The following is a 16,866-nucleotide window of genomic DNA, read 5'->3' as shown; positions in this document are numbered from 1 at the left end:
GTGAGTGGTAGAATTGGATGGAGATTTCGATTATGTTCAAATTTTGAAAATGGAAGAACTTTAGTTAGAAGGCGTTCAGGGGTGGAACTAGTATGCTAATTACTAGTTTACATGTTTTTATCCTTTTCACCAAAGTGAAAGTCATAATCATGGTAAATTGCACTAAACCTTTTTGGGTTTTATCTTCTTATCACCTCATAATTCATTTACCTTAGTAGAGTAGTAAATTTGGTTATTTCACCACTAAGGTGAGTGGTAGAATTGGATGGAGATTTCGATTATGTTCAAATTTTGAAAATGGAAGAACTTTAGTTAGAAGGCGTTCAGGGGTGGAACTAGTATGCTAATTACTAGTTTACATGTTTTTATCCTTTTCACCAAAGTGAAAGTCATAATCATGGTAAATTGCACTAAACCTTTTTGGGTTTTATCTTCTTATCACCTCATAATTCATTTACCTTAGTAGAGTAGTAAATTTGGTTATTTCACCACTAAGGTGAGTGGTAGAATTGGATGGAGATTTCGATTATGTTCAAATTTTGAAAATGGAAGAACTTTAGTTAGAAGGCGTTCAGGGGTGGAACTAGTATGCTAATTACTAGTTTACATGTTTTTATCCTTTTCACCAAAGTGAAAGTCATAATCATGGTAAATTGCACTAAACCTTTTTGGGTTTTATCTTCTTATCACCTCATAATTCATTTACCTTAGTAGAGTAGTAAATTTGGTTATTTCACCACTAAGGTGAGTGGTAGAATTGGATGGAGATTTCGATTATGTTCAAATTTTGAAAATGGAAGAACTTTAGTTAGAAGGCGTTCAGGGGTGGAACTAGTATGCTAATTACTAGTTTACATGTTTTTATCCTTTTCACCAAAGTGAAAGTCATAATCATGGTAAATTGCACTAAACCTTTTTGGGTTTTATCTTCTTATCACCTCATAATTCATTTACCTTAGTAGAGTAGTAAATTTGGTTATTTCACCACTAAGGTGAGTGGTAGAATTGGATGGAGATTTCGATTATGTTCAAATTTTGAAAATGGAAGAACTTTAGTTAGAAGGCGTTCAGGGGTGGAACTAGTATGCTAATTACTAGTTTACATGTTTTTATCCTTTTCACCAAAGTGAAAGTCATAATCATGGTAAATTGCACTAAACCTTTTTGGGTTTTATCTTCTTATCACCTCATAATTCATTTACCTTAGTAGAGTAGTAAATTTGGTTATTTCAGCACTAAGGTGAGTGGTATAATTGGATGGAGATTTCGATTATGTTCAAATTTTGAAAATGGAAGAACTTTAGTTAGAAGGCGTTCAGGGGTGGAACTAGTATGCTAATTACGAATTAGACAGAATTCAATTATTTTGATGCAAATCATGTGTTTGTAATAAAAAAAATCGGCTAATATGTATGAATAGTTTATCAAGAACTCACTAAAATTCTTTAAAAATTTAGAACCTATAAACTCAAAATTCTAGCTTCACCTTTGAAGGCGCTTTCCGGCAAAATTAGATCACAAAAATATGCCATGCAGAGCTTGCTTATGCTTGAGTTGGTTAATGAACTGCTCATTTATTAACTCGATTTATTTTAACTCTTTCAATTCAGCTTATTTTAACATTTGGTTGAGCTTTCTAAATATGTAGCTCAAATTAACTTATAAGAAATCTGATTATAACTTTAAACAAATAGAAAAATTAAAACTTGATAATAGTTGAGCGAGATAGACAATCCATTGTTTATGCTCATCTTAATTCTTGATCTATTTCATCTCTGCCCAAGTAACCTTTGAACGGCTTAATAATCCACTCGTTTATTAGTTTACTCAATTTTTACTCTAATACAACTCAATCCACTCATTTAACACTATTGACTTACCATTTTATTGGCCTCTATATGATGCTAATCTAAATTAATTTGACTACTTTAGTTCTAATTAGATTTCCAAAAGTACACATAATTAGTTTCTCTTCTAATTAGATTCCCCAAAGTACACATAATTAACATCTCTGACATGTCAAACCTTAATGTGATTTACTAGCCCTAATGTTTAATGGATTCCTTGTGGGACAATATATATTAAAATAGGGGACAACATAATCTTTTATTTTTTCTATCTAATTAATTAGTCATACAAATTTGTGATTAAGTTGGTAAACAACTCACCGATGTTGCATTTAAACAGAACAAATCACTAATCAAAAAACTAAATAAAAGCAATTGAGACCAAATATTGGCATTATCCTATGGTTCAATTATAATCTATTAAACTATAGTTTTTATTTACTTTTTTTATTCCATTATATGCCAAAAAATTCTAATAAAGGTTCCTAGAATGTTTATAAAGTATCTGATTACTTTTTTTTTTTTTTTATGTATATTAATAATAATAATAATCTGGAACTATTCATGTCTATCTTCTAATGATTTTAAGTGCTAGGAGACAAAGATATATTTAAAATTGGTTTATTATTATTTTAATAATACAAAGAGTTTTTAAGTATTATTATTATAATATAATGAAGTTTGTTCTTTTGACTAATAAGTTGGCAAAAAGAATCAAGCAAGAAGGACTTTCTATATATTATGATATTGAGTTTTATATACTATTTATTTATTTTGAATTGAAATATACAAAACATATATTTTGATAATAATTATAATAAAAGCTCCATAGCTTGTTGTAATTAGAAAACAAAAGATACATTGAACTAGCTTTTTTTTAAGCTAAAATTCTAGCTTTGATAAGAAATAAAAGTCATGATATGAAATTTATGAATTTGAAATTCTATTTCTTAAAAGATTTCGAATTTAAAATTATTAATAACTTTTACATATTTAGTATATTAATTTTAACATCTTAAACTTATTATTCTAGTAGTAGTAGGTATTTTATTTTTCTAATACAAATTGAAAAAATGACAAGTAAATGTATGTACATTTGATAAACTTTGAACTAACATATGGTACACTTTTTATTTCTTTATTTAAGTTTTTTTTTCTTTATTTATATATTTTTCTTTTTAAAAAAGCACAAGAATCCATAAATAGCCGGTCTCCAGCCTGCCACCACGTGTACAGAATGAACAAAATTTCTTGAAAATTACGTATACAGTACACTCTCTCCTGCAGGGAGTACTTGTATATTTTGCGTACGTTGCGTTGGATACGGTGAAATATTTTAAAATTAAATTTCAATAAAATTTATATCGTATTTGCTTGGCGTTATAAATATAAATATAAATATATTATCTAATTTAACAATTGTTACTAATATTCTTCAATTTCGAATAAATATATATATTTAAATTTATATAAAATTAAATAAATAAACACAACCGCATATGTGTTAACTTGCGTCGGTAGTCTGTTTTTGATCGTTAATAAACACGAAGAGGACACTGTATTACAAGTTGTCAACACGTGTCAATTAAACATAACATACCAATTATAATAGCTTACTTGATTTTTGTCTTAAGAATCTTTTTTACCTATTTATTCACTCTTTTTACTCACTTAAATCAAACGATGAAATATTAACACATTTATTATATATTTATGTTTATAAAATAATTTTAATCATAGGTAAATAATATAATTTTCTATCTTTTCTAACATTGCCTTATATATAAGACGATAAATTGTCATTCAACTTATAAACGTGAGATTATCAACGTCTTCTCTTGCTTAAGCGATCTGAATTTAATATCGAGTTAATAATAATTGAATAAATTGTCCTATAATATTAATGTACATTAAATACAAAATCTTTTAATTAATGATTAAAAGATAATCTTTGACTAAAGCGTTTTAAAAAATTATTTTATTGGTTCAAAAGTGTAGAATAATTTTCTTTAAATTTGCTTTCAGTATGATTATAATTTTGGTAAATTTGAAAAATAAACTGGTCCATGGAAAATGAGAGTGACTTAATTGAGTGGTACGACGTCATTTCATTCTTCTTCACCGACGCAAAAACACCTACTGTACAAAAAGCAAGCTGCTAATATCACTGCCCTTTTCTTCTTCTTTTTCTCCTTCCAATGTTTCGTGTACGTGTTAAAATTTTGATTAAATTTAAATTTTTAATTCATATGAAAGGATAAAACGCTTTCTAATTAACATAACTTTATAATCAGACAACTCAAATATAAAACTTTTGTTAAGAATAAAAAAATACTTACTATCATACCGCAATCTTATTATTACTTTTACTCTAACTTCATCTACTTACCCATGGGAAACCTTTAAATTAAGTAGGAAGGTACCATTTAGTTCCCTTTTGAGTTTTGATTATAAACTTTGAAATTTTGTGAAAGTTCTAAAACTTTTTATCTTTCGTAAGGTAGTAATGAATTTTGTGTATATTTTTTTTTTTTTTAGATTTTATTTAGTTAGATTTCACTAAATATATTATTATTATTATTATTATCGTGAAAGTTTCAAATTTCAAAAATCGATTTGAGCAAATTTTGTAGAAATTAAAATATTTAATGATTGAATTTTCAAAATTTATGATCAAACAACGAAGTTATTGTATTATTATAGCGAGCAAAATTCAGTTATTTTTAATACTTAATAATTAATAAAAAATTAATGGTTGTGATGTTAAATAAACAAGACGGACATGTTATTTTAGCACAAAATCTAAAAAAAACCATAGCCACCAAATCTACTCTTCCTATAAAAATCCGCCATTTTTATCATTTCTTCAAAGCTCTCCTCTCAAAATCCGCCATTAAAGCTTACTGTTAAACAATGAAATTATCATCTTAAAGAAAACCCATTTTACAAATTGCAATCTTTTCTTCTTCTCCGGTTTGTGATTCACAAGAAAAAATGGTTTCACTTGAAGATTCTCATTCTCATAACAGTGTTTCTAATAGTGCCCATTTTGGCCAAACACGGCCTTATTACTACACCCCACCGCCGTCTTCCATTAAAATCAACCGTTCAATGGGTCGTTCTATGAGAACTATCCGATCAACTATTTTCCGTACTGATTGCTCTGGTTCTGAACATTCCGGCGCTATTTCTGAGAACATGACAGATTCTGTTATCGATATTCGTCTAGGTGAGCTCGCGAAGAAGCCTCCGGTGAATAGCAAAGATTCTTCTTCCGATGAAGATTATCTACAACTTTCTCAAGCTTTCAGTGATTTCTCAGCTTGTAGTAGTGATATCTCCGGCGAGTTACAGAGGTTAGCAAGTGTTCCTGTTTTGGATCTGGTATTAACCCAGAACCCGAATTCTAAACCCGAACCTGAGCCCGAACCCTGTTTAGGGTTTCTAGAAAGGGAGAAATTTTCAACGGAGATAATCGAGAGTATTTCGCCGGAGGATCTTCAACCGACGGTGAAACTTTGCGTTGACAGCTTACATTCTTCATCTGTTGCAGTGAAAAGATCAGCGGCAGCTAAATTAAGACTATTAGCGAAGAATCGAGCTGATAATCGAGCGTTAATTGGAGAATCCGGTGCAATTCCGGTGCTTATACCGCTTCTCCGGTGTACGGATCCATGGACACAAGAACACGCAGTTACAGCACTTTTAAACCTTTCACTTCACGAGCCGAATAAGGTTTTAATCACTTCCTCAGGAGCTATAAAATCTTTAATTTACGTTCTGAAAACCGGCACCGACACGTCGAAACAGAACGCTGCTTGTGGGTTATTAAGCTTAGCTTTGATTGATGAAAACAAGCTTTCAATTGGTGCTTGTGGTGCTATTCCACCATTAGTATGTTTACTTATAAATGGAACAAATAGAGGGAAAAAGGATGCATTAACAACACTTTACAAACTTTGTTCAGTGAAATTGAACAAAGAAAGAGCTATTAGTGCTGGTGCAGTAAAGCCACTTGTTGGACTTGTTGGTGAACAAGGGAATGGTTTAGCAGAAAAAGCTATGGTTGTGTTGAGTTTATTAACTGGGATTGATTCGGGGAAAGAAGCGATTGTTGAAGAAGGTGGAATTGCTGCGCTTGTTGAAGCTATTGAAGATAGTTCTGATAAAGGAAGAGAATTTGCTGTGTTGACATTGTTGCAGCTTTGTATGGATAGTGTTAGGAACAGAGGGCTTCTTGTTAGAGAAGGTGGAATTCCTCCTCTTGTTGCTTTGTCTCAGAATGGTACTGCTAAAGCTAAACACAAGGTGAGTTTTTGAATTCTTGATTTACCACCTATGTTGCTCGGACTCTTCAGAAATATTGACATACTCGTGTTAGTAAACAACATGTATTGTTTACTATTGTTTAAAGACTTAACTTTTATGGCATTAGTAATTTAGTATTAGTCCTAGTAAAGAGCCAGTAGTATCTTTCAAATTATTACTAATGATTATTGCAATTGGTTATGAATGTTGCTAACTTATACCAGTAGTTAACTAAGGGGTTAAAGTTTGGATTAAAGATTGAATTTTTAATGGCTATTATGACAAGTTTGAACTTGTATAATCATAAACATGTCATATGGTGTGTCTCAATAATTTGATATATGAGTTTTGGAAGATGGGTATGTGGGGGGAGGGGGGATGTCCAAGAAATGAAGAAAGAAAGTGATATTTTTGAGATTACAATTGTATGGTTTGGGTTTGAGTATTCTCTACCTTTCCTAGATCTCACTCGTAGGATTACACTGAGTATGTTGTTGTAGTTGCAGTAACGTATGGAACAAATACTACTGCAAATGTTGCTTTCACTGACATTGATGTTGTAGTCTGCTTATGCAGTTTTGGTCCAAGAATTGAAAGTTGTATTATTCTGAGTCTATTCTTGTTATAGAAAGACCTTAATGTTTTGGTTTTTTCTTCTTCTTGCAGGCAGAAACACTACTAGGATACTTGAGAGAACCAAGACAAGAAGCTTCAAGTTCAACTCCTTGAGTGTGAAAAATTGTAGTTTTAGACTGGTATTTCTACTGTAATGGTTTTGTTCTGTGTATAGGAACAAGTGTTTTTAAGAGTTTGTACAGAGTGTTCTATTAAATAAAAAAATTATATGAGAAGCTAGTGAGGAAAAACTGACTTTTTTTTGACTAGGTATTTAGAGGAGGGGTTCTTTATGGCCCTCTTTAAGTATTAACTGGTGCTGGTTTTTGTGGGAGCAGATGGTTGTTTGCCTAGTTTTATTGTTTTCTTTTTGGTTTGGTGAGAATTTGGGTTAAAATCCTCTAGTTTTGTTTGTGAGGTCCAAGTTCTTGTAGAAAGGTTACTAATTTTCTTGATTTTTAGTGTGTGAATATCAACTAGCATAGTATGCTAGCAGTTGTTTTTTTCCCTCTTCTTGAATATGAATATATGTCAAGTGTATGAAGCAACATATTTTAGTTTCTTATAGTTTGATTTCTGTTACTATCTGTTGTTTCTTGTACTTTCATTACTTCTTTTTGTGGATTGCTTTGAACTGTTTATTCTCGAGCGGTGGTATATCGAAAACCACCTCTCTACCTTTTGAGGTAGGAGTAAAGTTTGCGTATACTTTATCATCCTCATACGGGTCTTGGTTGGATTATAATGGTTATGTTGTTTTTTGTTTGGAGCAACATATTTGGTCATTTGTGAGATATTTTCATGGTTTGTGAACATCAGAAATTTCAAGAATTTTGTAGCTCTCTATGCACAAGTGAGCATCAGATGCTTGTGTTTGGTTTTAATAGAAGTTGTACAAAAGAAACCCCACCTCCCCGCACTGGACTTTGTACCATTCTTGTTGAAATAGTGTATCTATAGATTTTTGTCCACCATCCAGATACTCTTACAAAGGTCTCGGGTTTGAGATTTGAAGTCTTGTGTTCGAGCAAAGAAATTTCTGATAAGGGTGGTTCTTCTTGTATAAAAAGTAATACGTGATACAAATTTATCTAAGTCAGTAAAATACTAAATGATTATTAAAGAATAAAGAGGCTTCTACGCTCATCTTTGTTTTTGTCTTATGTCACTGAGTGACTTTTAGCTGGCAAGATTTGCTTAGAATTTAGTCAATTAAGGTGGGTTCATATTAGTTGGTTAGCTAACCATTTATTGGTCCTCCCACCTTTGACCCCTTTTTTCATGATAATTTTTTAAGTAATTGTGGTGTTTTAGCTTAGCTTGCGCACTTTGACTAATTTTACGAGAGATTTGTAACTTTAAACTAATACAAATATCACGTAATCGTGTTAACAAGGTTTGTTTGTGTTAAAATTTGAACCCGAGACTTCATATTGAACCCATTCTTTAATCAATCTGTGACCTTTTGAGCATCCCCCACCCCCAACCCTTCATGTGCTATGTGGTCCTCCTTTATAATTCCTCTTTTTGAAATCATTATTTTTTTTCTTTTAAAGTTTTGGCATGCTCTGATCTGAAACTGTTAGCTGATAAGTCACTGAAATGACTTGGACCTCTCTCCTTTTCATTATTGTTCCTGCTCCCTTCTCCCATAAGGTGTACCGAGAGAGGTATTCAAGCGCGTTGCAATTCTAAACACGTTATGATCGATTATATGAATCTCAGAAGTAATTCTGAGGGGTAGTTTTGGTCTCCTTATTGGAGACTATTGAAGGACAATGCTTTTATTTCTAGTGTAAGTGGCCATATGCCTTGATAGTTCATAGAATCAAAATGCCTAGCTAGAGAAGCTAGGTACAAGTTATTTGGTTTATGAAAATATGGTAAAGTTTTAAATAAGGTATAATATGTAGCATTTAATTTAGCCTTATCAATTACTAAGAGATTTTGTCCTCATAGGTTTTATAGTCACATGCTATTAATTTGCTCTTCACTTCTATAGAGAGGTATGGGGGAAGCTAAGATGAAAAATGAAATGTTCTAAGAAGTTGAAGAATTGGATTGTCTTTTAATATATGTTTTTGCTCGGATCTCTCAAAAATGTTTGTGCTCGTGTCGAATTTGATAATCGTGTTGTTTGGATCATAAAGTATCCACTAAAACTTGGACATAATGGAAGTGAAGAATTACTTTTGAAGATTCTGAACAACTGAACGGATAACTATTAGTAGGATTTAGGAGTACTTTATATTTTTGGCAAAGGGGATTGAAGGATGTGTAGGGTAGGGTCCTAGAAAGAAAGGGTTTTTAGTGCATGCACAGAGATTTTATATATGATGAATAATAATGGCAGCCACCGACCCCACAAGAGATTACCTTGTTTGGTAAAAAAATACTGTAGTAGACATTGTCCCTATTTTATTATGATGAAATGCATTAGCTGGCTCAACACAAACAGCTTGTCATTTGTCTTGATGTTTGGATGGATCATTATATCCCTCCTATATCTTTCAATTTTTCTCTCAATTATTTAACAAAATAATACCCTTTTCCTCTACTAATAAGCTTTTGTGTGATTCGACGCATCTTCAACTTATCGAAAATATGATCTTAGATAGGAGGTTATGGAGGTCACAGATAAGGATAAAATGTTAGTAGGTAGTTGAGTATTGTCTTACTTCTGTACAACATAGGCTTTGTGGTGGTTTGGTGCACAGTACCCGTTTCTCCTTTTATACCAGTATTAGTAGCACTATTTTCGTAGTTTCTTTGTCTTGCGATATCTATTACTTGTCATTGTTTTTTGCACTTCGATTATCACATTATTTGACTATTGGTATTGTTCCTTGTTTTTTTGAATGTTACATAATGTTTTTCCTATTATTTGCAAGGTCTTACGTTTGTGTTTTAGTAAAACTATTTTAATGTGCGTTACTTGAGTTGAGAGTCTTTCGAAAATCATTTATTTAATCCTACCTTAAGATATGCATACACTCTATCCTCATCAGGCCTCATCTATGATATTACACTGAATATGCTATTGTTATTATAATAAGCTTTTGTGTGATTGTCTAAGTTGTCGAATTTTGATTAGGTGAAACCACTCCATTTAGTCTGATTTTACGTGACGCGAATTCATATTAGTAAAAATCATATAGCTGAAAAAGTGGCTACTTGCAAAATGCTACCATTTTATCTTAAATCCGGCCCAAAAGTTACATGGGCTTGAACTAATTTTTGGCCCATCTAAATTGTCTCTTATAAGCATTTTGGTTATTTAAAAAATAACACTTAAATTTTTGTCCTTTTAAATAAAAATCTTATTAGAAATAAGAAAATGGTTACATAAGTTTTGCAAATAAAATGAAGGTCATTTACTAAACCGTTACGCAAAATAATTGTAAATTTGTAACCATTACTTTTTAAACAGAGAAAAGAAATCAAAAGGACATAAAAAAAATTAGTTTGAAAAATGAAAATGACTATCAAGAACATTCTTGGCTAAAAAAGAAAAAATGTGCCATATATAAAATCTCTAATTGAGAAACCAAGATATTTATACTCTCTGATCATCTTATACTATATAAATGATCAACTAAATAATCAGAGATTTTTCACCATAATCTCTAATAATCAGACACAAATTACACACTAATTAAGATTATGAACTAAACTAAACTTAGCTCGTATCGGCTTTTTCGCCTGTTTTCTTGCGAAAAAATTTCGGTTTATAGCCTTTCTCAAGCATTTTTTCAACTTGCTCAAATGGTAGGCCTTTAGTTTCAGGCACCAGAAAGTATATGGCTATTAAACCAATTGTTGAGAATCCAGCAAATAGAAGAAATGTACCAGCTGAACCAATTGCCTCCGTTAACGTCAAGAACGTCTCACTAACGATAAGATTGGATACCCAATTGGAGACAGCCGCGATCCCACCACCAATGCCTCTGTATCTTAAGGGGTATATCTCTGAGTTAACGATCCACGGGGCTGTTCCCATTCCAGGAGAGTAGGATATGATGTACAAACCGAGAAGCATCACTGCAAAGAACCCAAACTTGCTAGGACAACCTTTAGTGAACCATTCACGTTTTTCTGATCGACATAAACCTTTAACGTTGTCATTTAGAGACAAGCATGCACCAGGATGATACTGATCACAGAAAGTTAATGTCAGGACCAATAGTAGATACGCGGAGGTAAAAGAAGGTCAAGCATGAAAATGCAATGCTATTAGCAACAACAAATCCAATGTAATCCCACAGGTGGGGTCCGGGGAGGTATTGTGTACGGAGACCTTACCCCTATGACCCTCGGATGAACGAAGGATGAATAGCAATGCAATAAATGCAAGACGCCATACGCAAGATTTAGAGTTAGCAGTATTGGCCTATTGTCACAAACTTGACTTGTAGGCCGGTTTGAGTTTGGGAATGTCAGGTTGTAAAACTTTACTTCATGTTTCAAACTGACGTTTACTTCGTATATTTTCAAGCATTGACATATTTTATATGGATTCAATAATGAAAAGGAAACAGATAAGAACTGCAATGTATAACGACAGAATCAACAAAAAAAACTTACTTTGTTGTTTCCATTAGAGCAGAAAGCACAATCTGAGGAAGCCTGCAAGCAACTCATACAGTTCCAGGAAGACGCTCCTGGAGCATTTAGAAACACCGAGCATGTGGAATTTGATCCAAAGTGATTGGATTCGAAAGCACTGATTCGTGGGGAGTGTATAGAAGCTTGCATGAAGAGCACGGACAATACCACTAGGCACATTATGATACCAAACATGGAGACAATCATCAACCTTCTTCTTCCGTACCTATCGACAAAACACATACTGATAATGGAGCCCACAGCATTGAGACCGGACGTTATGAGCGAGAGAGCTAAAGCTGTCTTGTTAGAAGCAAATCCAGCCAGTTGCACAATAGTAGGACTGTAGTACATGACCGTGTTGATTCCGACAAATTGTTGTGCCACCTGGACTGTAATACCAGCATAGAGACCCCGACGAACAATAGTGTTGCTCCAAGCACTCTTGACTTTTGAAAACACACCACCCCCAAGGAAATCTTCATCAGCCTTCTCTACTTCAATGGAAGTCTCCAATGCTTTCATCTCGTCTTCGACTTCATGAGCAGGATAAATCTTCTCTAAGATAGCCCTAGCTTCATCTTTCTTGTCCTGCAGAAAACATCAACGGACATGTACAAATTAATCATGGCAATGACAATAGAATCTACTAGACCAACGTGTCTTCGAAATATCAGCTAAAAAAGGAAACTTAAAGAGGCGATAGGCTTACCGCTCTATACAACCATCGGGGTGACTCGGGCAGAGACAGCATTAGGATAAATTGAACAAGAGCAGGAATACTAGCTACGCCAAGCATCCATCGCCAAGTTCCTTTGGTCTAAAATGTGATCAACAATCAGTTAAAACATTCCAAAAAAAGAACATTTCCAATGGACTAAAAAACTGCAAAAGAGATTCAACATGTATAATTACCCTTGTAAATGCTAAGTTGATAAGATAAGATAGAAACTGTCCTCCCGTAATTAGCAGACCATTCGTGCTAACTAAAGCTCCTCTAATCCGAGCCGGGGAAGCTTCTGATATATAAAGAGGTGAAGTCATAGAAGCCATTCCAACTCCTAAACCGACAAGTACTCTTCCAATAATTATCACCCAAGGTGCCGGGGCAACTGCCATGACAATCGCACCAATAAAGAACAAGATATCTGCTAAAAGAATCGATTTTCTCCGACCATACTTGTCATTGAACCATCCACCAAATGCTGCCCCGAAAATTGCCCCTGCAACAGCCATGCTTACTATGGTTTCCTACATAGTTATGAGGAAACAGCGCGAGTTATTTCATTTCCATGATACAATCAAATTGATATAATATATAAAGCAGAGTAAATCACTTACTTGCAACCAAGTATGCTTATCGACAGATTTGAAGTCATCCCGAATATAAAGCAATGCACCAGATATCACACCTGGTTTCCAAGAAAATAACATTGAGCCAAACTTTTTTTTTAAAATGGCATGAAACTGTACTAACAATGAGTTATTGACAACATAGTGTTGAACACGGGTGGAGCTACTGCCCATGAAGGGTGTACAGTTGACCACATCTATCGGAAAAAATTTCAGTGTTATTAGGTCAAATATCACTTGCTATGTACATATATACTAAATATCCAATACCTTTAGCGAAATTCTTATCTTCGCCACTGGTAGTTAGAAAGTCAGTAAGCAAGTAGCCTTATAGCAGTATCATAACCAAACAGCCTACGAAGAGTGACAATTGACCACCCAGTGGCAGAATACGACGTTCTATATATAGGTCAAATATTACTTTTATATACATACATACATACTAAATCTTGAACAACATTAGTGAAATTCTCCACTATAAAAACAAGAAAGTACTAAAAGGAGTTGTCTTTTACCAGTATCATAACCAAACAACAGCCCTCCTATACCAGCAGAAAAGGCGAGACGCATAATGTAAGGCGTTTTCCATGAAGTCCTCCAACATTCTGTAAACTCCGTCTTCGCAGCTTTGTGAGGAGCACCCTCCATAGTATCTCAATCTAGTTCTCTACTTTACTCAAAAAGAATTTTCACAAGAGAAATCTTCACAGCAAATTACTCTGCCAACAACAAAAACTCACCTTCAAATACTCTAAATCACATACATTATCCAATACAAAGCATCAAATTCCTTTCTTTAATACAAATTGCACAAAAAAAGTAGCACTAGGACCAAAAAAAGTAAGATTCTTGATCTAATAATTGATCAAACAGGGAAATTCTTTTACCACGAATGGGCATTGCTCGAGGAGAATACAAATTAGTCAGACTCCAATGCAGGTAACGGGGCAAGATATGTGCTTATGAGAGGAACAAAAGAGAATCTTTAGCACAAAAATATCACCAATTTCTACAATGGATATACTTATTAAACAATTCATATTCCAACTTATCCAAAAACAAAGCAAAAACAGCTAATACCAATTTTATAAAAGCAAAAATTGACAAAAAATTCTAACTTTATTACTCCTACTATTTATTAACAAAAAAACACCATTTGATTCTCTTTTCTAGAATTATATTTACAGAGAAAATAAACAAAGATACCTATGAAATCAAATCAAATCAAATACATTATACAATCATGCAGAATCAAAAAACAAAACAAAAAATGGACACAAAAAAAAACAGAGCCCAAAATTACAAATTTATTGTATAAAAAACAGCAATAAATTACAACAAGAAAAAACCATTAAAAAAAAAAACAGTACCTTAAGTCAAGTTGTCACTTTTTTTTCCAATTTTTTTCTGAAAGAGAGTCCACGCTCTTTTTTTCTACTTTGATGATAAGATATAAAGTGAAGTTTTGTAGATATATATAATGTGTAAAACTCAAGTCAAAAAGGAACAGAAATTTTGAGTCAAACTCAATTCTGATTAAGATTTTATTATATGTTTATCCTCTTAATTATTGAAGAAATATCACAATTAGTTTATTAAAATTCCTAATATAGAACTCGGAAAGTAATTTGTTTTAGAGGTAGAGGTTAGATACGGTATGTTTAATAATTAAAACTCCTATAAAGTGTGTTCAATAATTATAAATTCATATTTAGAATAAAATATTTTTTATATAGAATTACTAATTTAAATCGTGGGTTCACTTCTGATTTATTTTGTAGCTTTTTCTTAATACGATAGATATGCTAAAATTAGTTATCTTTTCTCCCTTCAATTTTAGATTTGAATGTAACAGAAACAAACATCAAATGTACGAGTCTTTAGAAGGATTTCAAATAATTATGTCTTAATTAAACAAAAGTGATCGATGTAGAAATTTGTGCTGCACCTCTATTCTTACTATTGTTTCGTTTCTATTTTATGAATATCGTGTGTATATGATTGGACAAACATTTTCTTATTGGTTAAAACAAAAGTTAGCATATGTCTTAATTAGTTTGATTATTAAGTTAGTTTGTTAAAATCAATAAATCAAATTAATAAAATATAAAAACATACCAAATTGATCGATACACACCCATGATTTACTAATCAACCATAACGACATTTTTCCATGATAAGTGGAGGAAAAAAATGAGATTTTTTTTCTCCTTCATTTCAGAAGAAAACAAAGGGAAAAAAGATAAACTAACAAAGTTGATAATTGTTCATAACACAAAAGACCAAAACTAAAAAATAATTAATTATAGTATGACTTATGGGATAAGTATTGAGAACAAATTTAATGCATTCGATACTAGGAAACTGTTTTTGCATTGGTGCTGATGCCAAACATTAAAGACTTTATTGTATTGGGAAAAACAAAGAAAAAATCAAGTAAATTAAAAATGCACCTATTACAATTTGTGTAAAAAAAATTATGAATACAGATATAATATTTAATCGATTATTAACATATGAAAAATATTGAATTCCAATGAATTTTTTGATGACTAGATTCAACTAACAAATCATTGAAGAGGAGCACATGTGTTGTTATTTGTGTGTTTGGTGTTTGAAAATCTATAAAATTACTTGTTAATAAAAATGGGATAAAATGACTATTAAATTTAAGTATTTATCATTATGTCTAAAAATTATATTTGATAATAAAGGCATAATTTTATTATTTTTTAAAACTAAACTCATCAACAAACATCATGTTTTATCATAATTTCAACTCGAAGCACTTAGCTCTGAACAAAATCTTATTATAAGCAAAATATTAACGTTATCCGAAAAAACTTAAAAAGTAAGAGTTCCTTTTAATTAATTCTTGTATGAAAATGTTTTTTTTTGTTAGGTGGGTGGTTGTTACCTTCAAAAAGATTTATTTATTTAAAAAAAAACATCATGAAGAACATAACTATTGGCATATGTTCAAAATATCTATATCTAACCAATTGGTATTCATGCTTTTTTTTAATAATTATTTCTTCCTTTTCTTTGTGGTTTTTGGTCCATATTATGTTGTCTACATAATAAAAGGTAAAATTAGTCAAGAAAATGACATTTCTTTTGTCCTTTATTTAGGGGTTTACTGTGTATTTTGGCATTCTTGACATTGATACTTTGTCCTTTATAGCTTAAATTATTAAAAATATTATATTTTTAATTTATTCAATTATACTTTTGATACTAACGTATCTAATTTATTGAGGTTATCACGACAAATATCCTTATCTTAACCTCAATATCTCAAATAATTCAAATAAAAATAACATATCACTATTAAAATAATATATCGAATAAGTATAAATCCTTGCACTATCAATACAACTGTATTTTACTATAAAATAACCTAAGAAATATATAATAACCCTAGAACAACTAGACTAGTGTGGATAGAATCTTCATACTTTATTGTTTAATAAATTTGTGTCGAAGATTAAGTAAAGTTATAATGCTATGTTTTAAAGAAAAATAATAACCTATTATTTTAGGTTACTTTCTTGATTGAATATTGTAATCATCTTTATTTGGCATTGGTATAAGTGAAATTATGGTTATTTAGATTTAGAAGAATTTTAGGTATGCCAATAATCATAAAATAAGGTAAATATTGTTGATTGCGTAACAACGACAATAATAATATACCAAATGAAATCTCATAAAGTAGGGTCTGGGATGATAGAATGTACGCGGATCTTACAATTAACTCGTGAAGGTAGAAAGGTTATTTCCGAAATTACGTAATTATAAGTAAGATAATTTTCATGTTTTGTTAAGATAAGGATGAATTGCTTAAGGAGTTCCCAATGCCATCACAGTACTACTTAGTAATTTCTTTTCTCATTTTATTTTTCTTCATATCTCGTAAATAACATAGGCGTATTTTATTTTATGAGCAAGATAAATGACATATTTATTCTTGCAATACGCGATCAGAACATATAGTTTGTGAGTATTCAACTCGACAATTACGTTGCATATAGCGTGAAGTCATACTGATCTATTTTGTATTTCTTTTCCTCACTTGTTTCCAGCTTTGAAAATGATAATCCAACACGATTTATGAATACTTTAACAAGACATCTAA

The 16,866-nt window shown here is 31.7% G+C and overlaps 2 protein-coding genes across 4 annotated transcripts; one reads left to right on the top strand and one right to left on the bottom strand.

Annotated features, from left to right (window-relative positions):
- The first annotated feature begins 4,656 nt into the window (after positions 1-4,656).
- On the top strand, positions 4,657-7,335 carry LOC102593590 (U-box domain-containing protein 4). Its single transcript, XM_006352286.2, has 2 exons — positions 4,657-6,155; positions 6,822-7,335. The coding sequence occupies exons 1-2, from the start codon at positions 4,842-4,844 to the stop codon at positions 6,882-6,884; spliced, it is 1,377 nt and encodes a 458-aa protein (XP_006352348.1). The 5' UTR covers positions 4,657-4,841; the 3' UTR covers positions 6,885-7,335.
- Positions 7,336-10,272: 2,937 nt separating this feature from the next.
- Positions 10,273-14,140, bottom strand: LOC102593035 (inositol transporter 4). Of its 3 annotated transcripts, none has more exons than XM_006352285.2 (7): positions 14,099-14,140; positions 13,244-13,447; positions 12,717-12,787; positions 12,291-12,626; positions 12,088-12,195; positions 11,355-11,966; positions 10,273-10,923 (listed from the first exon to the last, which is right to left on the bottom strand). In XM_006352285.2, exons 2-7 carry the CDS (start codon positions 13,374-13,376, stop codon positions 10,450-10,452), a joined length of 1,734 nt encoding a protein of 577 aa, XP_006352347.1. In that variant the 5' UTR covers positions 13,377-13,447; positions 14,099-14,140; the 3' UTR covers positions 10,273-10,449. The 3 variants fall into 3 exon arrangements, with proteins under 3 accessions (XP_006352347.1, XP_015166396.1, XP_006352346.1); XM_015310910.1 differs by lacking the exon at positions 14,099-14,140 and adding an exon at positions 13,616-13,818; XM_006352284.2 differs by lacking the exon at positions 14,099-14,140 and having other exon boundaries at positions 13,244-13,602.
- Between the last annotated feature and the right edge of the window lie 2,726 nt (positions 14,141-16,866).

The sequence above is a fragment of the Solanum tuberosum genome, unplaced genomic scaffold (assembly GCF_000226075.1).
Source record: "Solanum tuberosum cultivar DM 1-3 516 R44 unplaced genomic scaffold, SolTub_3.0 scf00148, whole genome shotgun sequence".
In the NCBI taxonomy this organism is placed as follows: Eukaryota; Viridiplantae; Streptophyta; class Magnoliopsida; order Solanales; family Solanaceae; genus Solanum; species Solanum tuberosum.
The sequence above is the reverse complement of the archived record's forward strand: the minus strand, read 5'-3'. Positions and strand labels throughout refer to the sequence as shown.

What these genes read in the sequence shown, in the direction of transcription:
- LOC102593590 (XM_006352286.2), top strand. Translation starts at nt 4,842, where the DNA reads ATGGTTTCACTTGAAGATTCTCATTCTCATAACAGTGTTTCTAATAGT. An exon ending in CTGCTAAAGCTAAACACAAG is followed by an intron (nt 6,156 to 6,821) that starts GTGAGTTTTTGA and finishes TTCTTCTTGCAG; the next exon opens with GCAGAAACACTACTAGGATA.
- LOC102593035 (XM_006352285.2), bottom strand. Translation starts at nt 13,376, where the DNA reads ATGGAGGGTGCTCCTCACAAAGCTGCGAAGACGGAGTTTACAGAATGT. An exon ending in CCCGATGGTTGTATAGAGCG is followed by an intron (nt 11,967 to 12,087) that starts GTAAGCCTATCG and finishes TGTTTTCTGCAG; the next exon opens with GACAAGAAAGATGAAGCTAG. An exon ending in GCTCTAATGGAAACAACAAA is followed by an intron (nt 10,924 to 11,354) that starts GTAAGTTTTTTT and finishes TTCTGTGATCAG; the next exon opens with TATCATCCTGGTGCATGCTT.